A 20,239-nucleotide genomic window follows, 5' to 3' on the forward strand; every position below is an offset into this window, starting at 1 on the left:
AAGCACTCCTCACCTGACTTCCAACCCTTCCTTTCTTAAAGTATTTTTAACAAACAACAGTCCTCAAAACATTGAAAGAGCTAGGTATATTGCAAAAATTACCCTAATCATTCTTGTGAAATAACATTTTTAAGAAAAATAACATATTTCTTCTGAAGTTTTAATATTTAAGGAGACATTGTATTTCCTGCTCACAAAAATTTCCCTTTTGAAATGCATTTCACATTCTTGTTTCTAACAGAAGCCCTTGAAATCGAAATGTTTCCTCTTGATAACAAAAGAAAGAGAGATCAATACATAAAATAGTAAAATTCTATTAAGAACAAGAGAATGCATCATATGAAGCCTTACAAGGTCCAGTAATCTAATAGCTTGTATAAATTCATGTGAAGGGTAGGTAACTACACTTAAGGAAGTAAAATAGTACAGCAAAATTATTTTTTATAGTGATTCAAATTAATTCAAATATATGAATATGAATCTGCATCTTTGTGTCCTGATACATATTTTTTTGTTTCAAGTATTTACTTTCAAATCTTCATTATATTTGCTTTAAGTTTTTTTACTTGGTGCAGAGATACAATCCTAAATGGGGTTATCAATTTTAGGAGCAGTAATTGGGTCCCACTAGCATGACAACACCTTTGTTGTGAATGCAAATATGGTTAGACTGAAAAAGAACAAACCAAATCAAAACAAGAAAAACCCACCTGTTCATGTCCATTAGATACGCTTGTATTAAATCACACAATTTCATTTTGAATGAGTGTATTGCATTACCAGGCAATAAAGATTTCTTGGCATTAGCCGTCATTAAGTAGTAATACTCAAGTTGGGGATGACCAACTAAGAGGTTAATATAATTAATGCTGCACGGCGCAGAACGTCAGTTTAAAAACAGTGCTTCTTTTCCTGTGTAAAAGGGTACATACAAGCAGTTCCAAGAAGTAAACTCAAGTAGTCCTCACAGAATCGCATGATGAGCTGTATATATTTTTTTCCCCAAATCCCACTTGCAATAAAGCAAACAAGACAAATGACAATACTACAGAAATGGAAAAAAAACCCACAACTTTTAACATACTTTTATTGTATCCATAACTGTTTTATCAAGGTAAAAGGTGACTGTTCATTTAATCATCCTGAAATGCTATACGCGTCACATAAATAAAACATGGTACACTTCTTGCACCCATGAGCTTTTGGAATAAAAGATTCTATTTTTGTTTACCCTCATGGCAGAATAGATTTGATCCAAATGTATGTATACTTATAAATATTTTAGTCATTTGTTTCATAGTTTTGAAAGTATTCATTATCTAATCTCTATCTCAAATATTCATTCATCTAAACCTAGGATTTACTTTAATGATAATGTAGTGCTATTTAAAAGATGAACAGGTTCATCACAGTATCAATTAGTTAATGTTCCCATTCCTGTTCTCAGTAAAAACCAGGTGCAATTATGACTACATAGTATCTGTAAACTCCAGTTACTTATGGTGACGCAAATGAAGGGCTATTTTCTAAATGCTTATCATTGCTGGGCATTTCTGGCAGGCCATTTAAGTTGTTACAAATATTTTTTTTTGCCTGATGTACATTATAAATGCAAACTATTCTGTAACTAGCGTGGCAGACTGAATACATTCTATTTTGAATGAAAAAAGAAAAGATTTCAGGATGCTCTAAAGCACTCTGAATACTTCAGCCCAACCAGAACATGCCTTCAACCATGGTCTCAGAAGGAGTGTATCCAACAGGAAGTACATATTTTCTGTTGGTCATAGACTCTGTTTTGTGGAAAACCTCACTTAAAAAAAAAAAAAGGTGCAAGAGAATGCAAGGTCAAATTAGAAACATCTGCAATCAGGAAACCTGTGGCTGAGCTAGGAACTAAGGTATTATTTTAGGGAGCCTTTTTGAGACTCAGTCACAAAACAATCCACCCCCATGTGATAAGTCTCATGTGATGGATAGGGTAAAGATGGAGAACACCTACAAACACCTACATACTGCAGAGAGTTCAGCCTCCCCTAACTGACACTCAAGTCACTTAGTCTTTGAATTCAGGTTGAGAATGCAGGCTGTACAGATCCCTCAGGGATGCAACAAATGAGGACCCTTTCTTGGAGGAGCAATTGTCAATAGTGACAATAATTCCAGTGCCATCGTACTAGCTGTACCATGTTTTTATGGTGAAACAGAATTTTATCTTTGACTGTATCAAATACATAGGAAAATCCAGCTGGGTTAATGTTAATGCAATGCAATACAAATGCCAAGCGATGCAAAGAAGACTAATTCCAACAAAGAGAAACATTTGGTTATTATGCCTGTGTAGCCTACAGGATTCTCACCATTCCAAACAGCCATTTCTGTCAGCAAAATTTTAAAGAAAAACATTGTTCTTTGCTTTAAAATAAATAGCAAAACTCAGGGGGCGAAAGACATAATTCACATTCTGGAACAGTTTTAGTAGATGTTAGTAAAGATGTACGAATTTTCTTATTTCAAGACCAGGTTAAGGGCTTGTCTTGCTGTTGCTATTTGTGTCCACTGAGTTCTGCACACATGGCAATCTTCCTGTTTCTTCCTGCCACAAGTGAGAAGCCATACAGATTCATAGGACTAAATATTTGAAGTCAATCACATTAAAAGTTGTCATTAACCAACAATCATATCAGTTCTACTGACATTCTGTACCACAGCTTTTGGATGAAATGGATTGATCTACAAGTAACACTTGGAATTTAGACAGGGCCAACGACTTTCTTGGCTGATCACTGTTTTTCCTTGTATATATATTTATAGGAAGGACAAGGTAATGTCCAATTTAATGTTCAACTGCCTTTAAAAAGATTTTCATCCAACTGAAAAAACAAAACAAAACTAAACTAAACAAAAACACCAAAAAGCTCGAGTTCTAGGTTTAGCTAGCTGGATATCATAGGTCAAAAATGAATGAGGCAAAACCAAGCTGCTTCTCACAGATGATAAACTTGAATATGGCACTTACTTTTGGAAACAGAAGCAAAAGTCAAAATCATATAGATGCTCTTGAAAGTATTGTGCCTTAAAAGGCTACCTTTTCCCTTTAAAACAAAACCAGGAAAGGACAACCCCTCCTAACTGTTTACAGTAAAGTCGTGAGCTGAGGCTCAAGTTCATATCTGTTTAAGATTCAATGTTATAGTATAATTGGGTAGCTTATCCATTAGAGGTGCAGATAACAAAATTTTTCCTAGTATTATCAAATGTTGATGAATTTTTAACTAATGGATTTGTATTAAAAGATGGTTCCACTATGAATGACATGTAATCTTACCTGAGTATGTTATCGTGACCAGAAGGGACTACACCCAGGTTTGCTGCTTTCACTATTCTCTCAATTATTACAAGTCTAGTAGAGTTCTGCGGAGCAACAGCTATTGTAGCAGATGTCTCATTCATTCCTGTCAGCATCCCTGAAACATTAAATATTTCACTATGAATACTTTAAGATTTGCTCATTTATTAAGCACAAAACCAAAATAGGAGACTTCTAAACAAAAACCCCACATTTGCATTAAAAGTTAAATCATTCATCAAGAAAACCATTTTATAAGAAAATACATAATTACACTAGTTTAACTTGCAATGCCTTATTATCAGAAACAAATTACGAGTAACTGAACAATGACGTGTGATACTAATGCAACTGTGAAACCAAGATGGTTCTTCTTCAAAAGAAGCCTAACCTGAAAGAAGAATGTAAACACAGAAATGAAATATTAAATAAGACTGATTTGGAAAAGTGCAGCTTGCATATAAAGACATCTTCTAATTTTGCAATCATAAAACCACTGCATTTCACTACAATTTCATATCCAATTGCTAAAACTAATCTTGAAATTCAGACAGTCATTGGTCCAATTTAGTTCTTGAAGACAAAGTCATCAGATCAAAAACGGCAAAATTCAGTTAGTATCCATCCATGCCACAATAAACTATTTGACTAAAATAATTTGAATATCACTACAAAACAGAACAGAAATGTCAAGATTGTATCTCAACATATAAAAAAAAAGTAATGAAGGAAATGTTCAAGGACATTTTAACAAAACTCCCACTTTTCTATCCACATCCATTGTTTAGAAGAATGATTTGCTGGACATTTGTGTTGATTAAAACCCAACAGTAGCTACAACTTAACATTGTGTATTTTTACCCTATGTTCAGAAGCTGAAAACACAGACGAACAATGGAGCACAGTACTTTAGGCAGAAACATGAAGCATCTGAAATCCACAATAACACTAACAATGAAAACAATGCAAGAGTCTCAAAAGCCTAATATTTTAGGGCTGCACATACAGTTCTAACCCAGAGCAAATGGGACAAAGATGCTTAATAGAGCAATTAAAAAAATAAATCTAACATTTTAATGCACTATAATGTGCATTAGCTGCTGTCACAAAATAAGAAATAACAAAGTAAAAACTGAACAGCTCATAAGTGAATAACGGGATATTTTTGAACATGATCTGCGCTTGAAGAGAACAAAAATAAGCATACAACTTCTATAAAGATCAACTTTATCTTTGGAATAGAACATTCTGTTTCAAATTGTTTAACTTCAGTACTAGGCAAAAGCTTTAAAAACTACATACACGGACTAAAACTGCTTTTAAGCAGAGCACAGGGACTGACATAACACTGCTGAGAGATGTGTGTACTCATTTAGGATTTAAACCTTCTCCATTAAGCTCTATTGAAGAGCAAATGCTGAATAAATGAATGCAACTATGTTTATGTTAAAAGCCTGTTTCCCGCAGCATATAATTAAAGGAAATGTTGTACAAAGCCAGTACTTTTGTCAAGCTCCTGTAAATGGAAAGATGGATAGCACTCAGAGAAGTGAATGCATTGCTTCATATTTAACCTTAACACTCTTGTCATTAATGGTTTGTCTAACTTGTTCTATAAAAGACAAGGTACTGCTCCATTGAAGTAAAATTAAAAAAATCAACTAAACCATGCTTTTCAGAACAGAAGATTCATTATCGTCGACTAATGTATTGGCATAAAGCAAAGTAACATCCTATCAAGTAAGGCACACATTCAATCTGCCTTTTCACCCCCCTTTATTTTTAACTCATGCTGTTTTATTGTTATAGGCAATTTGTACCACTCAGCATGACAGTGTAAACTGAATCAAGATTAATTTACATGCAAAAGAACACTTAGGAGAGCAGCATGGTAAGCAAATGTATTGTCTCGATTGCTGAGGTGGAAAAGAACCTGGAAAGAAAAAAGGGTGTTCTAATTAAGGGGCATCAAATATGATTGCTCGTGGTAGTCAAGGGCCAGAAAATAGTAAATGTCCAACCATTTAAAGAATTAGCATCTTGCTTGTTAGGAAGACAAACTGGATATATAAATCTTAATAAAATTGGATAAACAATTTGTTTACTTAACCAAGGGTTTTTTTGTTGTTGTTCTTGTTGTTTTTAATGTGAATCAGGTATACACTTAAAAAAAGAGTGACAAAATTATTTTAAAACATGTCCATGGGGATGGAAATAGTGTTTATACTTAAAGCAGTTTTAACTGGCTATTTTAAAAACACCTTCGTAATAATTCTGATTAATATCCGGCTATAACTATCACATGCCACCTTTAATATTGCTTGAAACATGAGAATCTAAGAAAACCCTCATCAGAGCACAGAGCAGCAATTAATCTGGGTTAACTAACTCATACAATGAAATAACTGTACACATTTTTAATAATACAAGCAAATGAAATTGGAAAAATTACAGTGGTGGGTAAAAAGGCATGTTAGCTACCAGTCTAGTTCTATTCTCAACTAAGACAAGGGGAGTTTTGCTACTGATTAATAAAAACAAATTTGGATACAGATTTCCCAACAGTACAGGTCTCACTCATGAAGAATTCCTTCTGCAGAAACTGGACTTTTCATGGGGGTGTGATGTAAACAGGCTATAAAATCCTGAGGCCTGAAGATTAGTAAAAATATTTAACCAGAGAAGCAAAGAGTAGTTTGGCAATTTCATTTTTATCCACTGCTTCCAAATTGTCAATCACAACATCAACCGCTAACTCAGCTGCTGCTCTGGGGAATTACCTCACTGGAGGATTCCCCAGCTCAGGAGGGAAGGGAATTCAGCCTAGCAAGGCTGAGCGTATCATGCGCAGCACGCGGATAAATCCAGCTTTCGAGGTTCTGCCGCTACCACTAGATAACCTTCACGGCCATGAATATTCAATAAACTGTCTGTTCCCCCCTCCTTATGCCATCAGGAAGAAAATGGACATATACAAATGTAACAGACAATGCAAAACAGCAGAGTGTAATTGAGTAAAGATGTGTAGCAATGAATTGTCTTCTACATAGCAGTATAATACCGGCTATTTCCTCTTTAGCATGCTTATTAGGTTACACATGCAATTTAGATGTAAAAATCCTTAAACCCCATACATATTCTCATTCTCCCCCAATATAATCTTGCATTTGTAATATTCTCCTTACTCCTTCACTGTTTTTTTACCTATTTGTTTTGGCTGCAAATAAAATAAGGCATCTCCAGGTACAAGACTTGAAACATCTTATGTCCAAAAATGAAAAAAAAGGGAAAAGAAAAAGCATGACAAGTGAAAAACAAGCTATATAAATCAGATTCATTTGGAGAATACAGACATATCTAAGTTAAACACAAAATAGAATAATATATACCCACTTCTAAATTGCCCTGCATTTATTATTGTAATTTGGATTTTCCATTTAGCAAGATCACATAGTAATTCTCCTCAAACGCTAGCTGCTCCTAGATCTTTGTAATAAATACTTATGTAAAATTTAGAACTGAGAGCTCTATTACCACAAATATTCTGAAACAGCTGATATCTATAAGAAAAAAGATGCAATAGAAAAGGTTTTTAAACCTGTGGTAAATTTGCCAGCATCAAGTCCTGCATCAAAGAATGAATTTAGGAAGACAGAGAGAGCGATACAGAAATGCCAAGAGACCTTCATAGATTTACAAATACTTCATATAAACAAATTTTCAAATAGCTTTATTCAGAGTAGCCTTTCTGCTCTATTAAACATAGCAAACAGCTGCCAGATTTATTCAGACAAATAATCAACAACCATAGAAGTAAAATGGCAGAAGAAAAAGGAATTTTGGCAACAACTCCACAGAGGACCACAGCTATTCTCCAAGTACACTTCTTCTATGTGCTTGTGGTTCTGTATGGCCAGTCAGAAGGAAAAAAAGCCCTCAGTCACAGTAAAACATACAAGAACTCTATCAAAATATCACAAAGCAAGCAAATATAAAAAGGGGGGGAGGGAGGGGAAACGAAGCATAGTAACCTGCCTTTCGTTCACTACAACCTCAGCTACATTTTTTAGAAGGGAACAGTTTAAAACAAATGTGCCACAGCCTCGTTCAATCACTCACCTTGGTTTGCTGAGCAGGTATAAAGCAGAGAGGCAGGCTTTAGCCAGCAAAGGGTAAGAACAGCAAATAAGTATCAATTGGTTAAGAAAACAAAGCACAATCCTAACTTTTCACTGTAGCCATATGATTAACTGAAAATGATCTAGGGAATATTTAAGCTACTTTCTTAATCATTCAAAAACACAAAAGCAAGAAATGCTCAAAAGCAATAATTAATAATGCATAGCATTACTCAATGGTGTTCTTGGCTGCTTGATGGATATACTGAGTTTTTGAGCCTTACACAGCAATGAGACAGGATCCCATGGGTATATTCTCATCTCAATGTGAAGAGATCTACACATGTAAATCCCCATACATTGAGATAGATGAGTAAACACTATTACATTTGAATGCACTCAAATTGTGATCATTTTTATTTTAAAATATCCAAGACTCATATCCAAATTAATGGTAGCAGTACAGACTATTCCATTTAAAATGTGGTCAAAGCTAAGTACAATTTTCTCTAATTATTTTGTATAAAGTATCGAAGTCACTAAAAGCTCTTAAAGAGGTTTGTGTTGGAGGTAGCATCAGAAATTTACATTCCTTAAAGATGCAACATTAGAAGAATGCAGAAGTATATAAAACATGTCACCTTTCTAAACCAGTATTTCAGCAATATTTTTTTTTTTAATATGAAGTGTTTGAAAGGAAAAATATTTAAATCACCTTCCAAGTATCTGTGGAACAGGTACACTAATTTAAAAGTAGCCTTAGAATAAAGAGGAGTGAAGACAGACACCATATCAATGTATTTTTAGTTTATTACCTTGAGCCGGGGTTCCAACTTTCTGCTTTAATGCTAGTAGGAAAGACTACTGCTTCCTACTGCTATTAGGAAGCCAAAACTCTCTGGGCCAAAAGACTGTTTCAGGAGAAACGATGGGCTTTGTGCTTTTAAAGGCACACGGAAAAGCTGTTGAATACCACTGCATATCATTTTAAAGGTATTTTTTGAATTAAATCATTGGTATCTGACTGAATACTAACAGAGACTAACATGAACAGCTACACTGGAAGCACTGTCTGCTTGCAAACTGAAAGGCACACAGCCCTCTTTTCATCCAAATACATTTATTGAAGCTGCTGAAGTATTTCTCACCTTGTTCCTTCTTAAAGTCTTTCTCAGACATAGTCACAGGCAAAAGTAGTTCTCCAACAGGGGGTTGAATGTTAACATCAAAACAATCATCCTTTGTGCTGGGAAAGGAGAAATTACAGAGAATCAACCAAGTGCTTCAACATAGATTAATATATACATATCAGCTCCAAATTCACCACGGAATATATAAACAGTGTTAAAACTACCTGCATGATTTCTGCCTTGTCAATCCAAAAGCCTGCTAATTTCTTACATCAGTAAAGCTGATCCATTTTCTACAGTACAAATATAGTATTAATATAGTATGCATGCTCTTGTATTTCTGAAAAAGTAATTTTTATTAATATTAATTTTTTTTTTTGTAATCTATAAGGCATCACGCTCAAATTAAATGCTTGCAAAGGACAAATTATTACACATTTTACAATTTCTCACAAATTCCGTCATCAGCAACAGCTGTCCCAAAAATAGGGCTAAACCTAGGAAAGGTATAATTTCAGACGAAAACGATTATTGGTGTTTGAAAAAACCCCAAACAAACCTAAAAATAAATTTGGGAGTAAAAATGAAATATCTTTGGTCACTTCAATTTCTCAACATTTTGTATATTTAAACAAAAACACACAGTACATTGGTTGATTTAAAAGCACACTGGAAAATTGCTGTATTTAAGGAGGTTTTCATAGTGGCAGAGAGTTAAACGAATTACTATCAGGAGTAACATAATACTCTGAAATGCTATATAATCCTCCTGAAGAAATAAATACCATAGAGTGAACTTGCCCTCCTCTACTCATTAAATCCTCTTAAGTTTCCAAATATATCATCTTGGACTCTAAGTCTAGAGAAACTGAAGATACATTCACTCTGCTATGTTTGATTGACTAACTATGCCATAAGGGATTCAGCTAGCAATCCAGGATCAGTACATCCAGTCAGATTCTTTCTTAATGCTTTGAGCCATGAGAAATTTTTAGAAAAGAACACTTTTTTTTTCCCCTGATGTACTGAACAGTCAACACATATTGATTACTAAAATGCCTCAGATATTCTACTTAAATATAATGATGCAACCATTAGAAAGGAAAATATATTTCATCAATTAATATCCACGGTATTTAAATCAACCTCAAACATGATACTGATATTTTAGAACTCTGCAATTTCAAAATTCTGAAATAAGACCGACTGATGGAAAACACAGCACTAGATCACTAATACAGAAAACATACATGTCGCCCTCCTAAAGATGCAAGATAAGCCACATGAAAACAGGCATTTTGTGGTTCCATTACCTCAAATTTTAACACCTACCATAACTTCCCAATTTCACAAGCAAATGCTTATGGACTAGTACTTTTTTACTTTCTAACTTCTGATCTGTCACAATTGTGCTTATGGATGTAATCTCATGTATGGGCTTTTCAAATAAAATTCAGAATCAATGCTAAATTTGTTGAAAAATACTATTTAGTAAACATACAAAGAAACAATCCCTTCAAAGCTGGCTAGTATTTCCTTTACAAAGAATCACTTATGAAGTGCTGCTTTAAAAAATTAGTTAGATTACAAATTCTCTCTTTTTTTTTTCCCCCTATACTTCTTCAAATACCATCCACCTCTACAGTCATTAGCATGATAAAAGAGCGGGGATTGTTTGGCTGGCTGGACTGATAAAGTGCACTGTAAAAGGAGAAAGTAATAATTTTTTCTTTAATTTTTCTTTTGAAAACTGATCAAGAATTTCGTCAGCTTACAAGCTGAAGGAAGGGTCTTTAATCAACTGCCTCATAACATTTCGCAGTTTATATACACTACTTAGACTATAGGACTAAAATTTTTAATAATACTTTCACTGGTATTGTTCATCTGATTGTTCAACCAATGTTATCTTTTCTTTTTAGGCAAGATGTTCACTACATAATTCAGCATAAAACAGATGAACAGTTTTATGAACAATGACTCATGTCCTACACTGACTGAATATGCCATTTGTACATAAGCTTGACTTAAAACATCAATGACAAGATTGCTTTGAAATGCTTACAACAACCTTTTCACAAAAACAAGGAATAAAAGCAGGAGTATAGCTCGGGTTTTATATGGTTGTAACTGCTTGAGAAGACCACTCGGTACCTCTGCTATTAAAAAACATTCCACTTTCCCTTCCCTAGTGATTAAAAAGCTAATAGATATTCTTTGACAAACCATAAACTCTTCACAGTCTGTAATCAGAAATTCTGATTTCCAGTTGTTCTTCAAAATCACATTGTTCTTAATTTCACTTTAGCCAGCACCTGGTTTACTTTGCAGTACTTTAATTTCAGCATACTTCAGTAAGTCTATTTTTTTAGCCAGAGAAAATCATCCTCCCTTCTCTTTATCACACAGTTTACAGGCTAAATATACAGCTTTTGTTTATTGATTTAAATATTTTTTATTAGATCTTTCTATTACAGATCTTGTAATATCTAGTCTAAATAAAGTAATTTCATAATTCCATAGAACCATACAACTCAGGTAAGAAGGAGTGCTTGGTAATCACCCAGTCCTACCTCCTGCTCAACCCAGGGCCACCTTAGTTCACATTTTTCAGGACCTTGTCCATTTCAGCTCTGAGTATCTCCTAAGATGGGGACTTTATCAGTTATCTAAAGTATAAGTTGAATAACAAAATTGAGTCTTGCACTACAACTACATAATTTCCCCCAATACCTAGTAAACTAAATTCTAGTGTAGTTAGCTTACTTATTTATACATTGAATACTATAATTAGTATAAATTATATTTAAACAAAATACTGCAGAACTGGTTTGAAGCTTGAACATTAATGTTTAAGAATCTGGCAGACAATTGGTTCACGCTGCACTGAAGCATCTCTCAGGTGGTGTTGCTCTAACTTTCTTGAAAAACCAAGGTGAAGAAGCTTATTAGAAAAAAAAAAAGGAAAATTTCTCAAGCCAACAAAACATAACTGGTTTTAGATTTCAAAAACTGCAGATAGCATTTTCTGGTGTTAGCGAGTGCAATTGATAAGTTACATCATTAATGCAAACACACATGCTTAATGAGAAGTCTGCAGAAGGAAGCTCTAGAAGAATCAAACAAATAGGGATGTCCAAGAACAGTACCTTGCCACTAGTCTGCAAATCTGTTTTGTATCTAATAATGAACTTAGGGGCAAATAATGTTAGACATCATTGCCCTTGCTGTTGCCTTAATAAATGTTGAACTGTACATATTGTATTTTTAAAAGACACCTTTCTTGATCTAATTCCAAGGATCACAGGAATTTACCTTCTGGTGTAACCAGTTAAGATGAACAAATGAGAGATGATAATGCTCCCACAGGAACATAAGGAGACTTCCCATCTCCATGATTAATGACACTGCAAGACTAACATTCATCCCTTTAGAGGATGCACAGTTTTAACTTTTCTTCCAATGGCTGCAGTGGGAGCAGCTAACACTTGTCATTTCAAACCAGTGTCCATTTTCCTTATTGCTTCTCTCTTCCCTCATTTTTTTTAAAGGATTGGCTCCAGAGGGTTCCTGGGAAAGAAGTTCTCTGCCATAACAAAAGACTTGAAGACAATGATGGCAACAACTTCTTAAAAACTAATACAAATAACATGAACACCTGTGAATGAGTTCTTATAAGATTCCACAATGGTAACCTTTAAAGTATTAATTTTCAAAGTTTTAAAAAATTCTTATTCTAATAAGAGGCTGGAGAATATTCTTGTTGCCATTTATACTATCCTATTTTTGACCCAAAATACATCTATTCCAAACCAGCTCACTATTTTTGTCTTGTATTCAAAAAAATCTTCACAGATGATAAAAAAAAGGAATGGAAGAGGAAGAACAACACACTAAGCTCCTGCAAAACACGGAATGCAGAAGTCTAGAAGGCTTTGCTCACAGTCTTGCTGAAGAAAGGAAAATATGACATCCTGCTTTTATAAGAAAAAAGGGCAGGGCAATAGAAGAAATGAGAGTAGCTATTCGTGCCCAGCCTTGCTTTTTCCAGGTCACTTATCTATCTCAACATAATTGCTTTCTGGAACTGGGCCAACTGACTATTTTAGAGTAATGAAGTAAAGAGAAGTGTAGCAGATTGCTTGTCTTAATAGTCAACATCTGTAAACAACTTGGTGATCTGCTGACAAAGCACTAGGGAAGGAAACAGCAAGAAACAAGTGAAAATGCAAGTGACAGTGATGTGAAGACAGTCCTGCATCTCTAACATCAGCTTTTAATATATTCCATAACATACCCTCTTACTTAATTTTAATCAGATGCTTTTGTGCAAGCATCTACACCTGAATGCATGCTTGCACTCAATACAAATACTGACTGCTACCCAATTGATGCTCTTCGTTTACTCCTCTTTGCAGACAAAAGTTCTGCTTAGGAAGATTCCTACATCAGCGCAGAGTGAGGCAAGAGACTTTCATGCTGAAAAAAATCTCTTCCTTGGAAAACAAAATTTAGAGCAAAAGCTTTTAGAATAAGACAGAACCTGCAGACAGCAGACTGAATAAGGTTTTGAAATCTCATTCACAGAACTTATTTAAGAGAATGCTAGATTCTTACTGCTACATCAGCCTCTTCTGGAGTAATAAGCAAAATGCTCTCATTGCACAGTCCAGGGCAGACAATGTGAACAGACAGCTTTCATTTCTATCAGCATAACAACAGCAGAAGAGTATGTACAGGGTCCCAGCTCTTCTAATAACACTGGGACATAGCAAATGTCAGGTAACCAGCCCATTCTTGTAAAGATGTCTGTCACACTGTTACCGTGATCTCATTATTCTGAGCAAGAATGGGAGGCACAGAAGTTGTTGCTTTCATTCCATTTCTCTTTTTTCTTGGGAACTCTGAGGTTTAGACTGGTTTTTAGATAAAACTGCACGTAAAGGTTTGTCAGGCATTGGAACAGGTTGCCCAGGGAAGTGGTTGAATCACCATCCCTGGAGGTGTTTAAAAGACATGTAGATGAGGTTCCCAGGGACATGGTTTAGAGGTAGACTTGACACTGTTAGGTTAGTGGCTGGACTCTATGATCTTAAAAGTCTTTTCCAACCACAATGATTCTATGATTCTATACTCTTTGCACTTAAAACTTTAGAAAACTAGGGGAAGAGGTGCATGGCATGGACACATTCCCTATGACAAGTTGTTTCAAAGAGAGGTAAACAACATTCTGGGTAATTTTCAGAAGAATCAGGAGAAGAAAACAGGTTCTCCATTAAATTCATTTTACCTTCAAAACCGTGGTTCTTTCAGGGCTTTGGGAACAGCTAAGAGAATTTGGAAAGACAGATTAAAAGAATAAGGAAGAAGAGGTAAAGACGAGCTTCCTTCTCCAGCTCTCAGCATTGCAGAGGACATCGTACCTTCACCTTTACTCACTCACCAGATACCTACAAGAAACTGGACATTTGCCTACTGGATTTTATAATCGCAGAAAGGAATCTGAAATGCTAAATACATGCACACAAAACAGGATAAGGGTATGCATACGCTGTAGCAATCTGCCTCTGTAATCTTCCTTGCCTTTCCTCTCTAGGGATTCAAATGTCTTCAATCCAAAGATCCAAGGCCAAATTCTGACACAGCAAAACTCCCAAATCTTTGTTCAGACATCAAAGGAAACTGGTAAGCTGAAAGAAACACCTAAGAACATCTGAAAAGTAAAGACATGCAAGATAATAAAGATAAAATAAGAGAGAGTGGTAGGATTGTTGAGATGGTGATTACTACGAGCTCAAGAACTCAAGATAAAACACATCCATGTGGAAATATATAAAATCTGACAAGGAAAGAAAAAAAAAATTCCACAGTCAGTAGAGTACTGTAGTCAGTCTGTAACACCAAGGATGTGTTCCAACCTTTCCTCTGCTCGCTGGTGCCCACCTGCTCAGCAAAGACTGAGGTCTCTTGTTGGGATGGCGAGTATACTAATGCGTAACTGCGATTCAGCAACATAACAGACTACCTTGCATGTGAGTTAGCCAAAACCAAATTGCTTTATACTTCTAAGTTGTGTATATCCTGCTTGCAGAATGTGAACGAAGTAACCCAAGAGGGAAGAGTAATGCTCACAAAAATCTTTTAAAAGACTAAGTTCCTCCATTTATTCGTCTTTAACTTTCTGCTTGAGGCATTAATGTGCAGAACACCAGTGTGGCTGAAGCAGAGAGCCTCTGCAAGGAGATGTCACAAAAAAAATGGCAGTGAAGAGATGTTCTCCTCACAAGCACATGGAGTGAGCATCCTAATACACATTCTAAATAAACACGTTAGACACAGTTTTCAAGTTGAGGCCTTTCACCTCTTTTTAATTAGATGTGTGATCTTGGTAAGCTTTGCTTAATAAAAATAGTATTTATGACAGAGGTCTTTCAAGGCTCAGCCCTTTGAACCTCTCTCCATAATGCAGTTTCTCTTTCATTGTCTTTGATTTGTATATACAAATTAAGAAAGTGATCTAACTATTTTATTACTCATGTTGCGTTTTTTTTTTTCTTTATACAGTTTGTATTTATTGAACCACCAGTACAACAGCACATCCCTAAGCAGAACGCTAGTGTTTGCTATGCAAAACACACAGTCCATGATTGGCATCTAAGACCAATTGATCTACCCATTACCACTATCTCCCTACCCCCACAAGCTTTACTACAAAGCTATTGATTTAAACACTGCCGATCGGTTTCCATTTTCTGATTTTGGGCAGGCCAATTAAGAAAGTGAGTAATTGTGATTACACTCCTTCAGGATCAATTACATTTGATGCAAGACAAAGTGGTCCTCTTAGAACAACGTAAAGAAAATGATTATGATCAGGAACACTTTACTGCTGAACATGCTTCTAACAAAAGTGCAAAATAACTGACAGTGTCTTTAATAAAGATATGTTAGCAGGAAATACAAGAATATTGACACTTTTGGGTGCACTGTGTTTCAAGCACGTTTTGACAAACTTCTACAAGTCGTTCTTCCTTTTGGATAAAAGCTTTTTAAGAAGTATGAAAAGTTAAAAAGGCTGCAGCTGAGTTGTCTGAGATATCACCCCCAAAACATCACACTGCACAATTTCTTCATCAGTACTGAACATCAGTAGTGTTTTGAACAATACGTGTTTTAACAGTAAAATAGCAAATTTAATGCAAACAATATTTTACCTAGTTTTATACTATTTTGTAAGAACTAGTGTCGAACAGATAAGACCCTACCAATTAACAAAGGAACAAAGTAAGCAATTCCTATTCTTAATTTAATTTTAAACTTAGCTTGAGATTTGTCATTGGACTCACATTGTCCAAATCATTAAAATGAATACACCACTGAGGTCTGAAGCAAATCTATTTACAGTGATGTTACTCATGGTCTGGTAGGTGTTCAGGAATATTGATCTGTCTTGTTTGTCTAATAGGAAAATAATAAACAATTACTAGGCAATGTTGGAGAAAGTAATCAGTTTTTATATATCACTAATACAGTAGACCTCCCAAAACATAAAGGTGATGATCTGCATAAAATCAATGTGTTATGCTACATTGCTTATCCTCATCACTGCTAAGATTCTTAGCAATAAATGGTATAAGTTTGGAATCAAATCATTAGTACACTGAAAATATATTCTTGAAAGAAAAATATCTGCTCTATTTAAAGAAGAGTGTGCCTGCTTGATAAACTGAGCATACTTGATAAAACAAACCAAACCCAACAATAAACACCTAAATAAATATATATATATATTTAGGGAAAGAGAGCCTATCATTTTGAAGCCATTATAAAATTGCATTGCCTAGAAGGGACCTTCACTTCCGAAACAAACCTAGCATCAGGCACAGTCCAAAGCTGTTTCCAAATTCCAACAAACAGCACACAGACCAGCTACAACAACGTGATGTGCATGAACTATGTGCTGCAGACATCTTGCTGGAGGTACTCATATATTTAAAATGACCACACATGAGCATCCATTGTACAAGAAAAGGCTTGAGGGTGGAAATAAAAAAGGTTCAATGGTAAAGCTTCCTTGCTTCTAGAATAAGAAATCTTATTTTAGTGGTGGTTCTTTTGGAGTCACTTGTGTCCCTCTCTATTATTAATATTTTCCCACTATTTTTAATAACCTGTAAGTTGTGCAAGCTGTGCTTAGTAGTAGTACACTAAAATTTCTACCATATTCAAGAACAGAACTTTCAAGTAACAGAACTTTCTCAAAGGGATTCCCCTAAACTGGAATGTGGCAATATCTATTCATTATCCTTTTGTCCACAGAATATAGAAACTACTGCTTTTTTCAACAAAATATGTCAAAAAACATTTTTTCAGAATATATATATCTATAAAGAATCGTGCAGATCTATTTAGTGACTTTGCATACTTTCAAAGACTATATAAACTTGAATACCTGTTAAATGAAAGTGTCTAGCCTTCCCCCACCCATTCATTCCTAATGTTTGGACACTGCTACTATACTTTCTCTGGTTTTAAATGCTGGTTTACAACAGAGTTCTTACTGGCTGAAAAGGTTCCCTGATAGCCTATAATGTAACATGAACTCATACAAAGGAGGTAACAATGAATGTAAGAAGTTATGCCAAGTATGTAAGATAAAATCTAGTTGGCCAGACAGTATTTGTTCTCATTCACCCTCTAATCATTTAAAAGAATTCATGGCATGAGGAATAAGTTTCTTTGGCCAGAAAACTTTGGGTTGGTTTCACGCAGTCATGTTGTATAGATCATGAACAGTCACAATAAACACTTGAGGTAGTCAAGTTCCTCACACTATGCGTTTTTTTTTACTTGTAATTTCTTACAAGCAAAAACACAGTCAAAATGCTCCAGCATTTTGCTCCAGTCAGACCTTACTGCTTCCTTCAAGGTGGTGTTATTAAGAAGAATCCCAAGAAGAGGGGGAAAATAAAAACGAAGCTCAAGAACAGAGAAGTAGTTCTAAATCAGAAGAGGAGTCAATGCTTCTGCTTGGCATCATTTACACCAAATGGAAACAGGATCTCCCAAAAACAACTGCTCCAAGAGTTTCTGAATTTACATATACAATTTTAAGCCTAGATCTGAGCTTACAATCAAAACCGCGTTTTCAGAAGCAAGTGCTAAAAAAATTTGGAAGACCGAAGAAAACTGATAATCCTTGTAATAGTAAACCTGAACACTAATTATGTTTTTTCTCTCTATAAACATCTTGGGTATACATACTGTTGTGAACAGTTGTCAAATTCTTTAAATATTTAATACAGCAAGTCTGGTACTGCCAAGTAAACTTCCAATACAGTACTTTTACCTTCCAAGAGCAAAAAATTACCCTTTCTCCCCAAGAACTCACCATAACTGGAAACTGGCCATCTGAGTAGAATCACAGAAGTCAATACCCATTGAAACGGTGATGGATCCTGCAGGCTCAAGGCACTCTGCATGGAAACATTTTGAACAAGTGAAGTACACATGCAAAACAACAAAAGGGCAAAAAAGCAAGCTCCATAAAAAGAGCCAATACTTGTAGTTTTACTTCAAGCAGGCATCACCCAAATGCTACACTTGCATGTTTAAGTGTCTTAGATTCCCCCTCCCCACAGTTACTGCACATGAATTGTTGCCATTTCAATCTTGAAGCCCCACTGCCAACAAAATAATGATTTGTATGAGAAAAGTTAGGAAAATTATTTATGGAAAAAAATATTGAAGCTACATCCTTTTATTTGTGTACAGATCCAGCATTGAGATTTCATTTTCAATAATACCAGTTTGCAAATTTAGTTAATCAATAGTAAAACACAACAAATATTGCTAAAATTTACCTCACTACACACAGGAATGGAAAAAGAGCAAAACTTAAAATATTTCATAATTAGTGTAGTTTACTTATTTCTCAATATTCCACTTGCTTTAGTTATGGAAGGGAATAGAAGGATTATGAACCTAAAGTGGCAGATAATTTTGTGTTTTACAAGTAGTGCAGACTGATGCACTTCTCAAACTAAGGTATCAGGAGACATTCTTACTCTTAGTCTCTTTGCTATACTGTTTCCTCAATGTCATAGACAGAAGGTTTTGTTTTGGGAGGAAGAAAAGCTTTCTTTACATAAGTAGCAGTATTAAAAACAAGCATTGGAGCGGAGTGTGACTTCTCAAGATTACAAGAAAGAAAACCTAGAACTTAAAAGAGAGGAATGGAAATAAAAATGATTGGGCAGGCAGAAAAATGTCTAATTTCTAGTTTATCCATGAATGTACCTGATGCTTTTCAGGAACTGAAGAGTAGGCAGCTGCTCCATGTCAAAAGAAAACAAAATTTCTACCAAGTATGGAAAACATAGAGGTGATGCAGTTAGGCAAAGACTAAACTAACGCTAGGGTATTAATAGAAAATGAAGTATTTCAGGAATTCTGTGTTAAGCATAGAAAGATTACAGGCTCCAGCTCAACTTTAAACTAAACTTTACCAAAGTCTTAAAGCTTAGTGTTTCCAAATGGGGTTTCAAAGGCACCTAGCCAACAAGAAAATACTGTGCACAGGGACTTAGGTGAAATACTTTGGCCCATTTCTGCTGGCAAAATCAGGACAATTGCCAACAGTAATTGCAGTGATGCAGGCAAAATTAGACTTATACTCCAGTAGGAATACCTGTCTACACTGACAATTCTGTTGGTTCTGCCAGGCAAGTTATAGGATGTGTTTTCCAAATGCTGCAAACACAAAAGATACTAAGAAGAACAAGGCATACAAAGTGATAGATTACACTACCAAGAATACAGAAAATTTGCATCCAAGCAAGAAAAGCAAGATTGTTGAAAGGAAAAACAGATGATATATAGCTTATTTTCTGCAGAAGAAACTAACAGCTTCACAGGACAGATACGACAACATCTTTCCTGGGGAAATAAATATTTTAAAGTGTAGGATTGTCTCATGGGCCTCAAGAAACCAGAACTGGCTAACTTATTAATTCCAGATTTTTCCATAGTTTTTATGTGACAGAACTGAATGCTACTGTTCACTGACTCTTATTGTGAGTACACTATCTCCTGATCTGACTTATAGTATTAGTAGTTTTCTACTTGTAAGCCTTTGTGACTTTATCTCTTTAAATGTCTAAAGGAAGTCATATAAAATTATGCTGATGGTTCAAACTAACTTGAAATCCAAACTCTGTGCTGGACTTCTTACCAAACAGTTCACTTAACACAAAAATTATTATCTTTCCTAATAACTGTATTGATCAAGTACGCACCATTACAAAATGCAAATTGTTTTAAAATTTCAACTCTTGTTCCTTCTGTCTACACCACAATTTACGAAAACAAAAAACTGCTGAGAAAAGCAGGTTGTATGCACAGGTACAACCCTCAAATGAAAGTTGCTGTCATCTGTGTTCTTTCTCAGGTTTTCTACTCTTTTCTGCTAACAGAAATTTAGCAAAAAAAATCCCGATCAGAGGGTAGGAAGTAAAATTATTAACATTATGGCTGATTGCAGCATCACTTTCTACCTAGTCTAAGAAGCTGTTCTTTGTGAAAGTATGGTAGATACAAACTAGACTAAAACATACACTTCCACTCCGCTGCCAAAAGCTCAC

At 35.1% G+C, this 20,239-nt stretch overlaps 1 protein-coding gene across 4 annotated transcripts in view; it reads right to left on the reverse strand.

Moving 5' to 3' along the window:
* Positions 1-20,239, reverse strand: part of AP3B1 (adaptor related protein complex 3 subunit beta 1) — a 154,008-nt gene that overhangs the window by 9,935 nt on the left and 123,834 nt on the right. For 3 of the 4 annotated variants that reach the window (XM_021292178.2, XM_005505942.3, XM_065047388.1), the window contains 3 exons: positions 17,989-18,073; positions 8,616-8,713; positions 3,329-3,467 (listed from right to left, as the gene is read on the reverse strand). In XM_021292178.2, the coding sequence (XP_021147853.2) occupies positions 3,329-3,467; positions 8,616-8,713; positions 17,989-18,073 (322 nt within the window). Of the gene's footprint in view, positions 1-3,328; positions 3,468-7,468; positions 7,506-8,615; positions 8,714-17,988; positions 18,074-20,239 lie in introns of all 4 variants that reach the window. The other variant, XR_002417582.2, reaches the window with a different exon arrangement.

The sequence above is a fragment of the Columba livia genome, chromosome Z (assembly GCF_036013475.1).
Source record: "Columba livia isolate bColLiv1 breed racing homer chromosome Z, bColLiv1.pat.W.v2, whole genome shotgun sequence".
NCBI classification, from domain to species: Eukaryota; Metazoa; Chordata; class Aves; order Columbiformes; family Columbidae; genus Columba; species Columba livia.